The following is an 18,257-nucleotide window of genomic DNA, read 5'->3' on the forward strand; positions in this document are numbered from 1 at the left end:
TGCTTTGTTTGCCTTTCATGCCACTGCAATCTGAATCATCCCTTTTAGACCTTTTCCCTGGGATCCACCTAAAGATAGACATCCCATGGCCACCACCATGTCATGGGAGGGGAGAGCTTGGTGCCACCTTATTACAGCTGTCCCAGCCCCATGGCACCTACATGATCTCTACACAAATCATTCAGCACTCCTGGGCAGATTTCATGGCCTCAACTTCTTGTGCCCTGGGCAGTATTTTTCATTAGAGACACCCAGGGCTGATGGGTGCCCTGAAATATCCATGTTGATACCACTTCTTCTGGGATGCTCTGTACCTGGAACTCGCTTTTCTGGTTTGTCTGGTGCTGCTCTGGTAGCAGCACATTGCATGGGATCACCAGGGAGTAGATGTCTCACCCCAGGCACCTGGGATGTTCCAGCTTAGCATTGCAGGGCTGGAACAAGTCTTGCATTGCCCTGGAGCTGGCAAGAAATGCACTTCATGGAACAGCACACACCAGAGGCAGTAATAGCCAGAAAGATCAGCGCAATCTAGGGACCCCAGAAATACCAGGAGAGGACAGGGGTGTGCACAACTGTCCCCATGCCCTGATCCCCAAGGGGCTGGCACTAGGTAGCACACACAGAGCTTGCAAGCATGTTCTAGCCAGCTTTGTTTTCTCCTACTCCGCCTCTGAGCCACCCCCTGGGACACCAAGTAAACCTTTCCCTTCTCATGGGCCAAAGCACAGCGCACATCCTCCACCCCAATGCAGCACTGACAGACACTGGCACTGTTTTTGTCTTTGTGAGACACTGGAGGGCAAGGAGAGGACAGAACACAGGCTGGGGAAACACCCCTGCCCACCCTGCCTGGGCAGCCCACACACATCCGGGTGGCAGCCGCCTGGGAAGAGACGAGAAGGTGGCTGGCAGCAGGATGGGACCGTGCCCAGATCTGCGCCGCAGACACGAGGAAGGCGGCAAGGCAGCGGTGCTCTGGTTAGTCACTGCTGGGATGTGTGCCATGCTGGAGGCTGCTGGCAGGATGGGTGCGCTCGGCCACCTGCTGTACGTGGCCTTATTTTGATGATAGTTTCAAGATTTCTCCAAGGAAGGGTAAAGTGGGAGCTTATGGAAAGTGCAGGGGGAGGAGCAGGGATGAACTATGGGAACTTGTAAAGGACAGCCCCCAGGGTCCCCTGGCTATGGGGGCAGGCTGTCCCCATAAGGACCAGGTCCCATATGGGACACGTGGCTTGGAGGCAGCCGCAGCAGCTGCTAAAACCAGGTGTTCTTCACCTGCTGGGGTGAAACCATCGAGGTGACACGTGTCCAGGAGGTTTGAGCCAAAGGTTCCAGAGCTGCTGGGGACATGGTGTCTGCCGGCCCCTTTCCTGTCACAGGGAGGGCCCTGCATGGCTCACCCATCCCTGCCCAAACGGCAGATGCAGGGCGCAGGGGAGGACATGGGAGGGGGAACAGAGCAGATGCATTTCGTCACCCGGTCAAGAGGCGTGTGTGTGTGTAGGGGGAAGGGGTGGCTGGGTGTGTGGGTGCATTTATTGCCTCTTCCCGCCAGCGCCGGCTCCCTGTGCACACACGGGTGGCAGGGACCCAAGGGCACAGCCCACGGCTCCCTGGACTTTTACCCTGCTGTGCAAACAGGCAGGCGCCAGATTAGGGTATCAGTTGGAATTTCATCCTGTCAACGGCACCTGCAGCCTCTCTGGGCAGGCAGTGGAGCATCTTCCCAGCCCCTCAGCTCTCTGCCAGCCACCCAGCACCGCAGGTGAATTTGGGAGATGCACATTTCACCCCCACCAGGACTCTGCTCCCCTCTCCACTGCTGTCTGCAGGCAACAGTGCTGCCCAGTGCTGGGCACCCCATCCCCTGCCGGGGCAGGGTCCCATTGCTGGTCTCCACATGGCAATGGCAAAATTGGAACCAAAGGCAGCCAAAGCCCAGTGTGGGGGGATGAGTGTGGGGACCACGGGGACCATGCTGGAGTCTGCACACAGAAGCAGCTCCAGTTTCCCCAGTCCAGCCCAGCTCTTCAGGCAGGTGCCTGATTCAGTCTCATCCCTTTCCTATATGGCACCAGCTCCGTTGCATTTGCATCCTCCTTCCTGTCTTAGTTCCTGATTCCCGTTTCCTTGCAGGGGTGCATGAGGTGGTTCTCCTGCGCCGTGGGCAGCCTGGCACCATGCTGGTGAGTGCAGGGTCACCAGGGTGCAGCCGTAGGTGCAGCCTCTGTTGCAATTGCAGGAAAAAACACTTTGCTCTGTCCCTCTCTCAGCAATGCCACCTCATCCTGTTCCCACTCCTCCATCTCCTCCACCCATGAGGACTTTATCCTGCTTCAGGTGTCCCTCCACAGCCAGCTTGCCCTGCCCTGGCACCTCAACACACCCCACACAATGCATGGCACTGGGAAGAGTTTTGGGGCTGGAGGAGACATTTGGGACAGGGATTTGAGGCCAGCCCCTTGCTCAGTGTTCTTCTAGATGAGGGGAACACTGATGGGATGGAGAAGGGAGAGTGTCAGGCATTAATGCCAGCTGTCCCAGGCACTATCTCACATCCTCATTCTCTGTTTATTCATCTTGGACAAGGAGGATATTCAGCCCATCGACAGCCATAAAGTGAGATTAGAGACCAGGAGGCACCAATGGGAGGCGGCCACATCCATGGGCAGCTGGCCTTGTTCTTTGGCCTCTGCCAGCCCAACAATGGCCTCACCCTCTCCCCTGTCTCCAGTGCTGTGAGTCTGCAGCCATTGTGTCACCCAGCACTGCTGGTGCCAAAGGAGTGAGACGTGGCAGTGCCGTGCCATGATACGAGCCATGCCACTGCCAGCAGTGCCCCTGTGGGTCAGGCACACCGTGTGCTACAGGGACAAGGCTCAAGATGCCCTTCCCAACCCTGGCTGTGCCCGGGAGCATCAGCGCTGGTGCGACCCCAAAGCCAGCACCCTCCCCTGCCACAGCGCCACAGGTCAGGAATGACAGCGACAAACCCGTGTCACACAGGATTCCTGCTTGTTTTTATTTTCACTGATGCCTAAAAAATAAAAAGGAAAACCAGTTCTGCCTTATGTACACAAAAACTGAGCTGAAGTCCTGGGTAGATGCAAACATTTGTCCTCGTCACCGAGCGCACCAGGTAACAGTGGCCGTGGGAAGTGTCACTGGCAGGAGGGAGACCCAAAGCCTTTGAGAGCTGGAGCAGAGCAGTGGACACAGTGAGATAACAGGAACCCACTTGGAAAAGCCACAGCACACCTGGGGATTTTGTGTTCTGGGGGCTGGGAGTGATGGGGGCTGGCAGTGCACAGTGTGGCCAAGGGATATGAGGCACAAGGAGTGCCAGCTGGGATGTGAGGGCACTTCCTCAGCAGCAGGGACATGTCTGCTGCTCCATCTTCCCAGAGCTTGGAGGGAAAATTCTGAGAAATGTCACACAAGCCACCATGCAAGGCTCATGCTCCCTCATCCCTATCTTGGTCTTTGGAACTACGGCTGAAGAGCAGGTGATGCAGCCACAGACCCTCCTGTGTTCCAGCTGGGCCTATAAAATGGTCAAGACTCAGCAGGATGAAGGCACTTCTCAGCTGCAGTTCACCAGTAGGAATGGATGTGGTTTAACTAACTGGCCTAGGGAACACAGTGGGTGAGAGGAGTGCAGTGCATGGAGGAGCAGGGAGACAGGGAGGACAAAAGCTGTAGTTGTGATCTGTTCTAAACAAAATAGGAAAAGAAATGCTTCTCTATCTTTCTGTAAACCACCTCTCCATCACCTGACACCAGGGCACATGCCAGTCATTTCTTGCATGCCTGAGGAGGCCCCTGCCCACCTGGCAGCAGTTACTGTGCTCCCTTGGATCAGCACCCAAAGCTTTCCCAGTATTGGCCCTTTTGGACAGCCTGGGGCTGGTTCTTGGACCCTGTTCCAATGGCAAACCTTCTGTTTTCCTTCCCTTCCCCAAGGAAGGGCTCAGCAGGGTGGTCTGCCCCAAATCTGCCTGTGCTGGGCATACTTCTACCCTCTCCCTGTGTACCAGGGAGGGTATGGCACAGCCAGGGGAACCAGGGCTGTCGGAGATGCCTCCCCAAGGCTCTGTGTGGCTGCAGGGGCAGGGCTGGGGATACAGGGTTGGGTACTGCCAGGGTCACTGGGGACAAGGGTGGGGATGTTCAGGTACTCTTGTCAAGGATGTGCTCCAGCTTGCCACCATCACTGTGGTTTGAAGGGCTCCCATGTCACGTCCTACAGCCGAGGGTCTTGCCTGGTCCCCAGAGCCCAGAGCTCAGCCCTTCTCACCTCACTTCCCAGGAGACCAGCTCAGCAGAAATTCATTTGAGTCCAGCCAGGTCTTTTTTCTGTTTCAGTCTTGTTCGAACTGCCCTAAAGCACCAGGCAGCTGGATTGCCAGGAACACCAAAGGAAGCACCTGGAGCACCAAAGGAAAGCTCTCTTCCACTATCACCCCCTTCCTTCTGCTGACATCAGGACCTTGCCGTGGGCTACAAAGAGCAGAGACCAAACCAGTGTGTGGTTCCTATGGGAGAGCAGTACCTAGCCCATGTTTTTTACACAGGGGAGAGCCCACCAGTCCCTTGGGAAGGCCCCAGTGCCACCTGGCCCAGCCTCGCTGTCTGCCCCCTCGGTTCAGCCAGGGACAGTCATGTCTTTGGGAAGGGACTGTCACCCTTCAGAGCACATGGGCTGGCAGGGCTCTGCTGCATAGTGCTTTTCTCTTGGGGTCCGTAGCTGGTGAAGAGGGTTAAGGCATGAATTCTTCCTTGATTGTCAGTGGAGATGAGGAAACGAGGTTGGGGGCATTGCTGCTGCAGAGGCCTCCGATGGGTCCCAGGGTGCTGACAGCTGGTGGGGTCGGCGTGGTGGTGCTGGTGGGCTGGCTCTGCTGCTGCAGCTTCTTCTTGTTCACCTTCCTCTCCTTCGCCCTCCGATTCTGAAACCAGATTTTCACCTGCAGAAAGGAAAAGATGGCAATGAAGAGACGAGGATGGACACAGACAAGGATAACAACCCCCAGACCTCATGGGGCAGGGAGAGCATCCCAAAGTTTGGAAAGGAAGGGATGTCTGTGGAGCGAGGTGGGGCCTCCTCTGACTGCTTGGGCTAAAGCCCTCACCCTTCCCCATCCCCATCTCCACCCTGGACGTGGTTTTCCCGGGACACTGCAGCACTGACCTGCCGTTCTGTCAGGCCGAGGGCCGCGGCCAGCTCAGTCTTGCGGCGGATGGTGATGTAGCGGCTGTAGTGAAACTCCTTCTCCAGCTCCAGGCGCTGGTGGTCCGTGTACACCACCCGGTACTTGTCTTTTGTCCTGGTCTTGCCTGCCAGAGAGAGAAGAGTGAGGGGTGAGCCAACAGGAGAAGAAGGGGAGCAGTGGAATGGAAGGATCATCCCCAAGGGAACGGAGGAGACACACAACCACCTGTGGAGAGCTCAGAAGAAACATGGCAATGCCCTGGGGACCAGTGGGAAAGAGAGTCATGAAGTTCCTACTGGCTTTATAATCCTTCCTGTTTCGCACCAGAATGTTTCTTCTTGTTGGGAAGTACCTGGGCTTTGGTGGAATTGCTTGGTGGAAAGAGCAGGAGGGGTTCAGAGGCACCCCAGGAAGGTGAATCATAAATCTCCTGTGTCATGACACATGCTCCCTGAGAGGAGCAGAGCTGCAGCTCCTGTGGTGGGCTGAGGAAAGGCTTCCTGGCAGGGCTAAGGAAAGCCCAAAGCTTTTTTTTAGGAAGCCCTAAACCGAGGTGCCATCACTTGAATGTGCATGGATCAGAGCAGGGGAAGGACAGAAAACCCTGGAATGACCACATTTCTCTGCCACCCAGAGGGTTACTCTCCTCTCTCTCCCTGTACTGAGCTAAGACAGAGGGCAGTGCTGCAGGTGCAGTCTTTAAGATGTACTGGAGAAAGCCCACATGATGCCTAAGCATTCCTGGGGACTGGACTAAGCCTGAATCTCTCCTTGGTCCTCCCAGCTATGGACAGAGCTTGGGGCCATCAGGATCCAGGTCTGTGCACACAGATGCACATCCCATGGGTCTGCAAACAGCACCTGCTGCTTCCTAGAAGAAAAATACAGTCAAAAATAGCCCAGCTGTCTCTTCCTAAGTTCCTCTGTTATTCCACAGGCACACAGGGTGACCCGTGGAACTCTGTCTGGGCTGTGGGAGGCAGGTGGCAGTCTGAGGGAGGATGCCCATGCCTGGCAGTTTGCTGACAAGTTTCTGGTGTTTTCCTCTGCAGAAAGCCCAGAGGCAGGGAATAAACACAGCTGTGAATATTTGAATCTCCACCCAAAATTACAAAATCCTGTTCCAGGGAGTCGAGATGGATGATGCCTGGCCATTTGTTTGCCTGGCAGATGTGTTTGCCTATCCTCTCCTGAATTTCTAAGGCTGAGAGCAGTGCTGCTGTGGGAAGGAGTGGGAGCAAGCTCAGAACAGCTCCATGGACTTCCTGGGGCTGCCTGGGTGTATCAGCATGGACAAGTTACTGCACACCACTGCTGCAGATGTGCAGAAAGGGATTTCTAGTGACCCAACAACCTATACAAGCTTGCTTGCAGCCTGATTCTGCCAGGAAAGGGGATCTTTTTGTGCCTGCCATCCTGCTCATCTGTTTTCGCTAATGAGTCCTTTGCACATCCACCCATTTGGGCCAAATCAGTTGGACACTGGGCAGTCTCAGCAATACAATTAAATTCTGATCTGAGTAGAAGCAGGAGTTTAGGTGGTGCAGAGGAAAACTGGGCTCTAGACACCCAAATAAGACATCAGAGAACATCCACAGAGCAAAACCCCAACCTCTAGGCTGCAAATCTGTTGGTAAACCAGCTCAGTTTTATTTTTGATAGTTTCTCTCTCCTGCTCTCCCATTGCTAGAAGATGGAGACATTCCTAAGCCACTTCTTATGCTGAAACCTAAATGTAAAATAGTTCAAGACAGGACAACCCATGGCCACAGAGTGCTGCAGGTGGGAGAGGTGATGCTTGCAGCCTCACATGGGATGGAAGAAAGCAGCTGGTTTTCTGCTGAATAAGCAGGAGCCACGAACATCCAGCTCATGGCATTGACCACCGAGCAAACCAAGTGTGGAAGCACGAGTGGGAGCAAGCAGGGCCTGGGATGGGCTGGGAAGGCATCTCACCCTGCTGGGACTTGCAGGCACACAAGCAGCAGTCACCCAATTCAAGTTAACATCCAATTTCCAGGGCTATGCCACTGTCTGTGTCCTCCTACCACTGCTGCTGGTGCTGCTGGCACGGGCTCAGCACAGAGTGAGCAAGGTGATGGCTGAGGGTCCCAGCACAGTCTCTAAGGAGCACTAAAGCTCTCCAGTGGTCCATGGAAGAGGGAAGGAGCCCAGCAAGGCTGCAACATGACCAGGAATAGAACCAGAGTTACAGCACCTGGCAGGACTTCAGCTACTAACTCGTATTTGAGGGATGTGATGAATTCAGTGGATGTTTCAGAGTGGGAAGCCCAGTTTATCCCAGAGCTGGACAGAAGCAAACACCTAATCTCTCCTCACCACCAGCAGGTCAAACCTGTGCATGCCACACAGGGTGACTCTGTGGGTTAAAAAAGGGTAAAAAAGGTTAATTTGATTGAGCAAGGTGTCCATGGAATGTCTGCAGAGACAGGGCTGAAATGCAGATTCCGTGTGCAAGGGACCAATGGCAGCTTTGTGTCCTCTCACACATCAGCTATGACAGCTCCAAACAAAACTGCCCACAGAGACTCTGCCGGGCTGGAGCGATGCTGGGGGCACCCAGCCCATGCAGGATCTGCACCCATGCAGGATCTGCACCCTGCCCTCACCCTCCCACAGGGCCCCTGACTGTCCTGGGGGTCACTGCTGCCTCTCACCACCCTGCAGGGGAAGGGTTCACCAGCATCAAAAGAACTTCTGCACCCCAGCCCAGGAGGGACCTGTGCTGAATCTGCAAACACAGCAATTCCCAAGAAGTTACAGAATAAACCAGATGCTCTGGTGGAGATTTATGTGAGGTTTAGCAGCTCTGTGAGAAACTGGGCTCCCTCTGGCTGCTCCAGGCCCAGGGACTCCTGCAAGATTTTTCCTTCTCATAGATTTCTCTTTTTTTTTTTTTTTTTTTTTTTTTGAAAGCAAAAGCCTCTCTAAAGAGATAATAACTTTAAAATGGTCTTACTTGCAATGTTTTTATTTTAATACCACTGTTTGGAAAAAAGGAACACCTGAAAAGTGAAGGAGTTGACAGATAGAGTAAAAAAAATAAATGGAAGTCTAAAGAAATGAGGCGGTTTGTGAATATCACATATGCCATGAATTTCAGTAGGAATTATTATTTCCTGCTGCAGCTGTAAATAGATCCATCACAGCCTGTTCTTTGTTATTCTTTCTTCATCCTTCATCCTGGATGGAGGCTGGGCTTTGCCTCAGGGCTGGCAGAGCCATCTCGGGGTGAGCTGGGCACCAGGTTCAGTATCAGTATCAATATCATCACTTGCTGCTCAATATCAGGTAGGAAAGAGTGAAAACAGAGGGCTGACGACCAAGCCAGAGATGGAAAGTTATTCACCTCCACTAATTGCTGGTTTCGGATGTTTGCTGAATTCAGGGATGTACTGTGGGTGATTCACAAGGAAAATAAGAGGATTTGCAAGAAATACTATGGACAATGAATAATTCAACTACCTTGAATATGAATGCTGGCTTACACTTAGCTCTCTCCTGGAGACTTTTTATGGCTCTGTGAAAAGAAAGAGGAAATTTGGGACAAGCCAATCCGGTTCCTTATGTGGAGCCCTCATGCCTATGGCCAAAGAGAGGGATGGAACTGCTCCTGCATTTCCAGCCAAGCCTGGCAAAGCTGAAACAGGCTGTCCCATGCTTGGGATAACCTGGAGCTGGGGCTGCTGCCCCAGGAGGGAGTGTGCACAGGGTGCAGAGGGGGTGCCAGTGATGTCCCTTAGCACAGTCAGCCCCTCCCAATCCTGCCGTGCATTTACAGCCCCTGGCGCCTGTCCCCAAAAGACCAGGCACAGGAACTGCTTGGACAGGCAAACGGAGCCATCCGTGGGGCCAGTGGGAATGGTTTCGGCTCTGGGATCAAGGCAGGGCCAATGACAGCGTGGGGATAGGGTATCGTTACCACTGTTAATGTATAACCCTAATAGCACTCACCTGAGCCACGATTAGATAAGGGAATAGCTTTAATGTGCTGTGCAAACCCCGAGGGACGCGCTCCCGAGTGTGCACGCACACACACGGGGGGGATGGAGTCCTGAGCCCAGCCTGGATTCACTCCCCACAGCAGCCCTGCCCCAAGACAGGGATACCAGAGCTCCTGCCCTGGCCTGGATCAGGAGCCTGGCAAGGTCAGGGAGAATCAAAGTGGATCCTGTGCCCACCATCCCAAGTTCTCTCCCCTCTTAGCCACAGTGAAGGCCGCCAGGAAGGGGATATTTTACCATCCCCACCCCTGGCCTGCCCAAAGGATGGCTTTAAGCAAAAAATTGTGCCCTGAAAACCCTAACAGACTGAGAAAATGGACATTGTGAGAATGGTGCTGAGCAGCTCTAAGAACAGCTGGGAAGGGGCTGGCTCAAACCAAGGAGGAAAGAGACTGTGGGGTGGCAGTGGCACCCTGGGTAGAGGTGGAGCAAAAGCTGGCATGTTATGAAGGGATCAGCCCAGCTCCAAACAGAGGATCCCCATCCGTGGGACACATTTCTCCCAGCCACAGCAGGAGCAGCACAGCTGCCAGCAGCCAGGAGCATAAACTGCAGCGCTTTTCTAGAAGTCTCAATTTCACAGGTCAAAGCAGCTCAAAATTACCACAACCACAAACTCTGGCTCTGTGGGAAGCTGCTGTGCAGCCATCAGGGCTCTGGTCAGGGAAGCTGGGGCACGGCAGCCCCGACCCACTGGCTGGAGCCACTGAGATGACAGCCCACGGTAGTGACAGCTGTTGCTACCCACAGCAGAGGTCCCCAAGGCCGGGGGACACACTGGATGTTGCTTTGTAGAGGAGATGCTGGCAGGGGGGATGGAGGCATTGCTGCCAGGCTGTCTTAGCAGCTCTCATGCCTTGCTCTGTGCTGGCTCCTTGTGCTCCCAGGGCCATCCTGCCTGATCCCATCTTCCTGGCTGTGCTCTGGCTCCACACTGGCTCTATCTGTACAGCCTTGTTTGCCCATCTGTCTGGTCTGGGGGCCTGGTCCCACATTGATATATAATATTAGAATGCTGAAAAACATCTGGGGTAGAAGTCCTGTCACCATAGAGCACCTGGGAAAGAGCTGGTCCATACCAGAGGTAAAGTGCAGCAAGACAGGACACAAGGCTGTCCCCTCCATGTGGGTGCTTCCTCTCCATGACAAAGCTGCTCCATTCTGAATGAGCAGCATCTACTTGCAAGGAGGATAAAATCCTCCCATCCCACAGGAATCAGTGCTCTGTCAGGATCTGCCATTTCTCCCCAGGGAAAGGATCAAGGAAAACTTCCCTCATCCCCAACAGAGCTCAGGCAATGCAACAGCAGGAGAAACTGAGGCACACAGTCCCAGGGTCAGAGCCATGAGATTCCCTGGACAACTTAATCTACAGTCCTTCTGCAGCTTTCCCATGGGGGGAAATCCCCTGCAGAACCCCACAAAACTGAGCACAGCCAGCAGAGAAATGCCCCATGACAGAGACCCCAGGCCCAGGAAAGGGCTGAGGTCGGCTCCTAAAGCTCAGGAGCCTCCAGGCTGGCTGGAACCACCCTCATCTGGCAGCCAGATGTGCTCCAGCTGCCTGTGTGCAGAGGGGTCGATGCTCCCTCTGCCGAGCAGCGTTGATGGGAGCCGCCCTGCACAGAGCTGATGCTGAGGCTCAGGACAGACAGCCCAGCTCATTTCACAATCCCTAAACCGACCAGAAACGGGAACCCCAAAGTCTGCACTGCTGAATTATTGCACTGCTGGTGGCAAGAGCTGAGCCTCTGATGCCCTCCCTCTTCACCCCCTCCCCACACTCATTTTCCCCGCTCCTTTCCCCTCCAGCTCCAGCAGCCACTCCAAAACACCCACGCTCCTCTGTGGCCTGGGAGGGGGGGATAAACCCGAGCCCCTCACACTCCCTGAGCGCTGGGAACCAGCAGCTCACGCTTTTCACAAGCCTTCCCCTTCCCTTGCATACTTTAACATCTTCAGCTATTTTTCCTCTGCCGCAGGAAGCAGAGGAGTGATGGATGGGACGATCGACACGGGGAGAAGGACCAGAGCCATGTGGCTTGTTTCATCACAGCCAGTGAGAAAGGAGCCCCTCTGTAGGGCAATCCTTCCCGAGATCCCTGCCTGACATCATTCCCCAGCCAGAATGCATTGCATTTAGACAACGGCTGGGTGTCAAAAACTGGGTGAGAGGAACAACTCATCCTCTCTGTGCATATTTAATGTCTCAGTGCTGTGGAGGGAGGGAATGCTGGATGAATCCTCACTGAACCGACTCTGCCAAAGCTCCCCCATCTCTACTCTGGGTTGGAAAAATAGGCAGTTGAGACATCAGGGTTGACACAGGACTTATTTTTGAGTCTGAGGGCCCCTCCAAGGAGCCCAGCAATGCTCCTGCACCCAGGGTAGCTCTCTCCGTGGCGGTTCACCTTGCACAACATGAATATTCCTTCCTGGTGCCAAAGGCTTCAGAGCAAACTGCAATTCTCCCATGTGTGCCAGGTAGCAATAACACCTGGTTCAGCTTGGTATGGTGAGCACTGGAAACATTTCACTTGCCAAATTGCACCGCTTGACCCAATGGCTTTCTGGTCTCTGCTCACTGAGCTTCAAGCTCTGTGCTCCCTAAAAGAGCTTTGCTCTAAGTGAGAGTGTGTGGCTGGGGAATGCATGCCTGGGGTTGTGGCCCTGGCAGAGCTCGAGGCAGAGCCCAGGCTTGGTGCACAGCACAGCCAGGCAGGGCAGCCCTGCTGACAGGGAAGGGCAGAATACCTGGTCAAAGAGCTGGATTTGGAGAGTGCAGACCGGCGCACAGGAGAACAGGCTGGCCCTGACTGGGTTTTGCACAGCCAGCACAGGGACAGAGCTGCTCCCACATCCACACCCATTGGTGAGGACAGCCCTCCTGCGAGCCTCATCCTCCTCCCAGGAGGTGCAAACCCCGAGGGGATGAAGAGCAGGTGCCTGGTGCTTGCAGCGAGCTGGCGATTCCCCATCACAACCCCATGTTCTTGGGTATGGACAACACAACCAGACACCCTTCATCCCCAGGGGCAGCAGCATGGAGCTGGGTGTTGGGGCAAGTCTTTCCCAGCCCTGCAGTAATTCAATCCTTTATTTTGGCATCTGGCAGATTCCTTCAGTTGTTCCCAGGTTTTATGAGCACTGAGCCGAGTGCCGCCAGCCTGGCTCCTGCGCTGGGTCAAAGACCGCAGCAGCGCGGGAGGACGGGGAGCGCCACGGTGACACACGGGCTGCTGGCACGTGTGGGGTGGCACAGCCCCATCCAGGACGTCACCACACTCCAGCCCTGACCCAGCTCATCCCAACCTACCACCTGGCTGGACGTGGCTCATCTGCAGTAGGAGGAGGAGGACAGCAAGGCAGTGGAGGCCCCCATGGACACCAGGGTTCCTCTCCCCCTTTGCATCCCCATAGGATTGGGCCCATCCTTGCCATGGGGCAGTGTGGGGGAAGGATCCAGCCCCTTATCCAAGCAATCACAAAGCTAACAGGACTGGAGTGGGTGTCCTTGAAAGGTCCCCTATAGGAAACATCTGTCATTGGCCAGAGGTTTAAAGTGTCCCTCTGCTAATCCCGGGGTATTAGCCAGCCAAGCCTATCACGTAGGTACTGCCAGTGCTCCAGGAAAGCCCCTTTTTGCTCAAGGAAAGTCAATTCTAGGAAAGTTTGAGAGGCCTGTACCTTGGCCAGCAGGCTAAGCAGTCAACAAATCCCAGCTGGGGCCAGGAGCAGGTTGTGGGTTAATAATTCAAGGGGAGAAGACCGATGGGGCCCAACACACACACCCCCAAGTGTCCCAGTGAAGGAAAGGGTCTCACAGGGCATGAGTATGTCCTAAAGAGAGGCTCTCCATGCAGGGACTGACCAGGGAAATGCACAGTCCTCCAGCAAGCACCATCATTCCAAAGCATACCAAGCGCAGCATGGATCCCAGCAGTCCAGGGGAAACGTTTCTGTCTCATTACTGGGATTTTTACGCTTTCCCCCAGTGTTCATGGGCCCCACTAGGAAAATAAACAGAGCTGGAAAACTGACCCAGAAATAATAAAACTGAGATGGAAAACTGCACACCCAGCAAATCACCACATGCTCAGAGCATCACTGCTTGCTCTCCAGCACCCCAAAACCTACGTGGGCACCAGGGCATTGGTACCACACCAAGCCCTGAGCACATTTGCCTCTGCGAGGGTTGCTCCACTTGCACTTTCACTTGCAATATTTAGCACTGCAGCCCCTGCTCAATTAGTGACCTAAAAGCCAGACCCGAGGCAGTATCTGAGGATTTGCATGACTAACAAGCAGAGGGTGAATTTCAAAGTTCAGCCAGCCCCGCTTCCAGCCACCTTCCTGAGCTTTTTATAAACCCTGGGTGCAATTCACAGGGAAGTTTGCAAATAATTGCGAATAAGGAGGAAGCATGAGGCTCTGACATGCTGCTAGTGAAGATTTTATGAGCAGAAAAGGAGGTGACATTGGAGAGAGAAATGAGGCCTGGGGACATCTTCCAGCTCGGCTCCCTGTAACTCCCAATTCCTGGTGACTGGAGTTGCAATCCCTTCTGCTGCTGGGTTATCTCAGCTCAGCCACGTGAAGCACGCATGAATGTAGCAACAGGTACAGGAAATCATCCCCCTGCAAAGCCTGACTCTGCAGTGAGTCACTGGGACACTTCTCATTGATTTTTCTCAAGCTCTGGATCACATTTGCAGAAGTGCCCAACACACTCATATTCCCTGCACAACATTTTATTTTACTACCATGCAGCTCTTCCCCAAAAGCTTTCAAACGATGGCCAGGGGCTGTTCATACGAGCCAAGACAGAAAAGGAACATTAATTTACAATCCTCTGAAGTATTATGATTTATAGCATTCACCATGAAACTGTTGATATTTATGGCAAAAAGCTCCATGTATTCATTTTCTATTCCCACTGCAGTGAGATGAGTTTATCAATCCAGATTGATTAAAGTCCAGTTTATTGGTTTCAATAAAATTATTCATCTAAGAATTTCACCCTTATCTATGTTAAACCTATCTCTGCCCTACTCTCTTTGAGTCTTATTGAAGACTTTTATTTGAGGGGCAGCACTGGAAAACACCAATTGCACCTCACCATCTCCCAGCTCATGGTCCCACCAAGGCCAAATCCTGCAGTTGCTTGGCAGCAGCAGCCTCGGGCCTGGACCCAGCAGAGGTGCAAGGACAGGTCCTTAATCTGTGGGTGACTTAGAAAAGGAGCTTACTGGTCACCCATCCTAAGGAAATCACCCCGAGAAAGAGCCTTTAACGCCTGCATTGCTGTGGTGGGGCTGGGGCAGCTCCTCTGTGTGTGAGGAAAAAGGTTGATTTATTTGTTCCTTTGTATGCATTTGATCTAAGAGATACAAACTAAGCAACTAATGATATTTTTTCAGAATTCAATCAACTCAATTGTCATCTAACTCAATCAGAGGCACTTTCAAGCTCCTGTTTTATCTTGGCCCCACTGCTGGGTGTAAACCCATGGCCTTGATCCAGAGGAGAGGTGTGCTGATGGCTTTCCTTCCCCATTCATTTTCCCTCCCACCTCTCTTCTCAGAAGAAACCAAGATGTTCAGACCTACAAAACCTGCAGAAGTGGCAGGGTCCCTGCTGCAGGGGAGGGCTGCACACCACATTTCCCTTTCCACCCTGGGCAGAGGGAAGCCCTCAGCCCTGGCATGCCTGTGGGTCTCCATCACTGCATCTGGGGGAAAGCATTTTTCCTAAATAGTTACATTCAGTGCTTAAAATGGGACAGGAAATACCAGCCTGCCTCTCCCTCCTCTTTCCAGACTGGGGCTGGGTTTTTTTCCGTTTATCAGGATGTTCTGCCTGCTCCACTGCAGACACTGGTCCCCATCCCTGCCACACATTCTGGGAATACGAGTAGGTGTTTTCCATGCTGGAAGACCCCAGACATCTCTTCAGAAGACCCTTACGTGGCCCTTGGCCACTGGGAATAGTGCAGAGGCAAAAACAAGCCAAAAACTGCAGGCACTTTGCAAACAGGCAGCCCAGGCCCTGATTCCTGGGATACAGGGCAGCAGTAACTCAAAGTAAACTCGCCCCCAAGAGATGCCCACAGTCGCTCCTGTAGTGAGTTTGGCCCCAGCAGTGCTCTGAGGAGTTCATGGCCAGCACGGGAGAGGAGAGGGGTGGCAGGTTCAGGCAAGCCCCATGGGTCCCCCTGGGAAGGGTCCAGGCTGGGAAGATGAAAGGGTGAGGGTAGGTCAGGACAAAGGGCCCTCACCTCACCTCACTGCCAAAGGAGCCGGCCACCATCTCCATGACAAAGAGAAGTCCTTGTCAATTTGGGCTGGCCCCAAGGGGGATTTGCCCACTGCCTTTGAAGTGGGCAGCAGGCCGGGTAGGGGGCTGGGGTCACCCAGACGCTTCCCCCAGGTCAGGAGTTCAGCGGGGACAGGACCCTGGGGACAGCAGCACCACCCGATGCCCAGTCCAGAGTTAATCACAGGAACCAGGACACCCTTTCCTGCAGAGCCAGGCACCTGCTGCACCCACAGCCACCCTGCATGTGGCATTGTCCCCAAAACACACACAGTGCCCCCCCACCCACACACACCGTTCTTCTCACAGCACCCTGCACACACACTGAGCACCTCACCTCCCCCAGACACACCTGGTGTGTGTGCTGTACACACACACTCCTCAGGGTGCCCTGCACACTCACACAGAGCCTGCAGCACCTCACTGATTCCACCCCGTTCATGCACACACAGCACGGATGCACACACAGCTCCTTCCCTGCACACGCACACAGCTTGGGGCACCTTGCACACACACACACACACACCTGCACACCCACCATACACAGGCCCTCACAGCCAGCTCACACTCTCATGTACAGCCACAGCCCCACACTCTCATCCTCGCACTTTTGAGACCCCCCCCCCACCATCCAACACCTCCCCAGGGTCCTGGGGGTCTCTGGCTCTGCCCATCCTCCCCAGTGGCCGCAGACAACGGCACCGGTTGGGGAGAAGGATTTTCCATCCATACAAGCCCAGCTGCCAGTGTGGAAGGACAGCACCCTCCCTGCCCATCCTCAGCCCCTGCCACCTCAGAGCTCCCCTGCTCTTTGAGGACTGGGTGTCGTGCCAGGGGCAGGCCGAGCTTGCTGTCCCTCTGGCAGTCCCCGCGCAGGGACAGCCGCAGAGCAGGGTCCGGCCCTGCAGGACTCCAAACCCAGGGCTCCCCTGCTCTGGGGCCGCTGCGGGGCTGCGGGACCGGGGCTTTCCTTACCGTTGTTGCTGGTGCTGGGAATGTTGCGCCTCATCCACTCATATGGGGTGCGTCTCTGGGCATTAGGGGAGAGCTGGGGGACCGAGCTGCTGATGGGTGGAGGCAGGAGTCCAGAGCCCGGAGGCTGAATGGGGTTAAAATCTGGGGGGCTGAATCCAAACTGCCCTGGGCTGGCGGTGGAAGGCGTCGCGGCGGTGCCATAGGAATGCCAGTCCTCCTTGGCAGGGGTGTAGGGAGAGCCCCAGGCAGCCGCGGGCTGCCCGTGGTGCAGGTCGTTGTTAATCCCCGGCACATGGTGGTAGCTGGCGAAGTCCGAGTACTGCGGTGGCCCCGGCACGTAGTTCTGGGGGTTGAGGTTGAGGCTGGGGTGCCGGACCGGGCTGGGATACATGTTGGTGTCCTTATCCACAAGATATCCCAGGTACATCTTGGCGGGCCGTGCTCATGCTGCGCTGCCGAGCCGCGGCCGCGGCCGCTCGGCTTTGGAGGCGGCCGCCCCTCCTTCGCCACCGCTCACCTGGGCGCCTTGGGGAGCCTGTCCTGGGGCCAGGCACCTCCCTGCCCACAGGCTTTTATTGGGCCCAACCTCTCTCAGCATTTGCATTGAAAGGCAGGTTTGCATTTCAAAGTGCAGAAACCCCAGCGGGTGAGGGGGACGAGTTCAAACTTCCCACTCTGAGTGCAAGGAGGATGAGGCAGGGGGTGACCCCAGGGAGCACAGAGGACCCCCCCAGCCCCTCTGGCACTACCCCACAGCTGTGCCAGTGCCACAGGACGTGGTCCCTCTGTGGCAGCTGGCTTTGGGGACATCAGGGCGCCGCAGGAGCCCCATGAGGATGCCCCGGGGACCCCACCACCCTCCATACCCCAGGAATAGGGTGCCTTGGGATGAACTTCTGTATTAAAAGCTGCCTGCACAGAGGGGACAAGCTGGCCTTGTGTGGGTCTGTCTCCTTCCCTGTCTCCACACTGGGGGACATCAAACTCTTGCTCTGAATGGTGTTTCCCTGTGCCCAGCAGCAGCATCTGCCTCTTTGGAAAAGAGAGGCTGGTGGAGGCTCCGGGCCTGCATTTCCTCCATCCCAGGGCAAACCCACCCCTCCAATCCCGACAGCAAAGCTCAGCCCGGCCTCAGAGAGCAGGACAGATGGGCAGACTCCGTGTGCAGGGAGAATGTCCCACCATGGACACTGCTGGGGGTACCTGGGCTGAAACATCTCCAAGGGGCTCACGGCCCTGCAGCAAGAGGACTTTCTCACCTGTTTTCTCTCTTAAGAAAGCAAAGCCATCCCCATATGTTGGTGATAGGAAAAATCAAGCAGAAAGGGGACGCTTGTGAAGCCCTGTCTGCCTGCAAGGTGGGAGCTGCCAGCCACAACCACGCCAGCAGAGATCACCCACTGGTCACCTGTCAGGTCAGACACACCTGCACTCTGGAGGGGGATGAGGGACTGAGTGACACACTGCCCCACCACTGGCAGCAGGGAGCCCTGGCCCCATTGATGTCCCCCTCCCCTCCAGTGTCACTCCCCAGCTGCACAGGCCACCACTGCAGCCACAGTTGTCTTTTATAGGCTGGCTTTTCCTCCTCAACCAGAAGAAGCACCCACAGAGGCCCTGGGAGGGTGTTTTGCCACTTCCTCAAGGCCACCTCTGTCCTTTTCTCTGCACCAGCCCCTTCCCCTGCTAGAAATGTGAGCAGGGCAAGGACAATCCTCGCCCT

General features: G+C 54.9%; 1 protein-coding gene across 1 annotated transcript; it reads right to left on the minus strand.

The window, feature by feature from the left end:
* Positions 1–3,002: 3,002 nt before the first annotated feature.
* On the minus strand, positions 3,003–17,064 carry CDX1 (caudal type homeobox 1). The gene is made up of 3 exons (XM_005523571.2): positions 16,535–17,064; positions 5,198–5,343; positions 3,003–4,973 (listed from the first exon to the last, which is right to left on the minus strand). The coding sequence occupies exons 1-3, from the start codon at positions 16,959–16,961 to the stop codon at positions 4,767–4,769; spliced, it is 780 nt and encodes a 259-aa protein (XP_005523628.1). The 5' UTR covers positions 16,962–17,064; the 3' UTR covers positions 3,003–4,766.
* Between the last annotated feature and the right edge of the window lie 1,193 nt (positions 17,065–18,257).

Source organism: Pseudopodoces humilis, chromosome 17 (genome assembly GCF_049639895.1).
Source record: "Pseudopodoces humilis isolate 2021_Gansu_Grassland_sample_001 chromosome 17, ASM4963989v1, whole genome shotgun sequence".
Classification (NCBI taxonomy): domain Eukaryota; kingdom Metazoa; phylum Chordata; class Aves; order Passeriformes; family Paridae; genus Pseudopodoces; species Pseudopodoces humilis.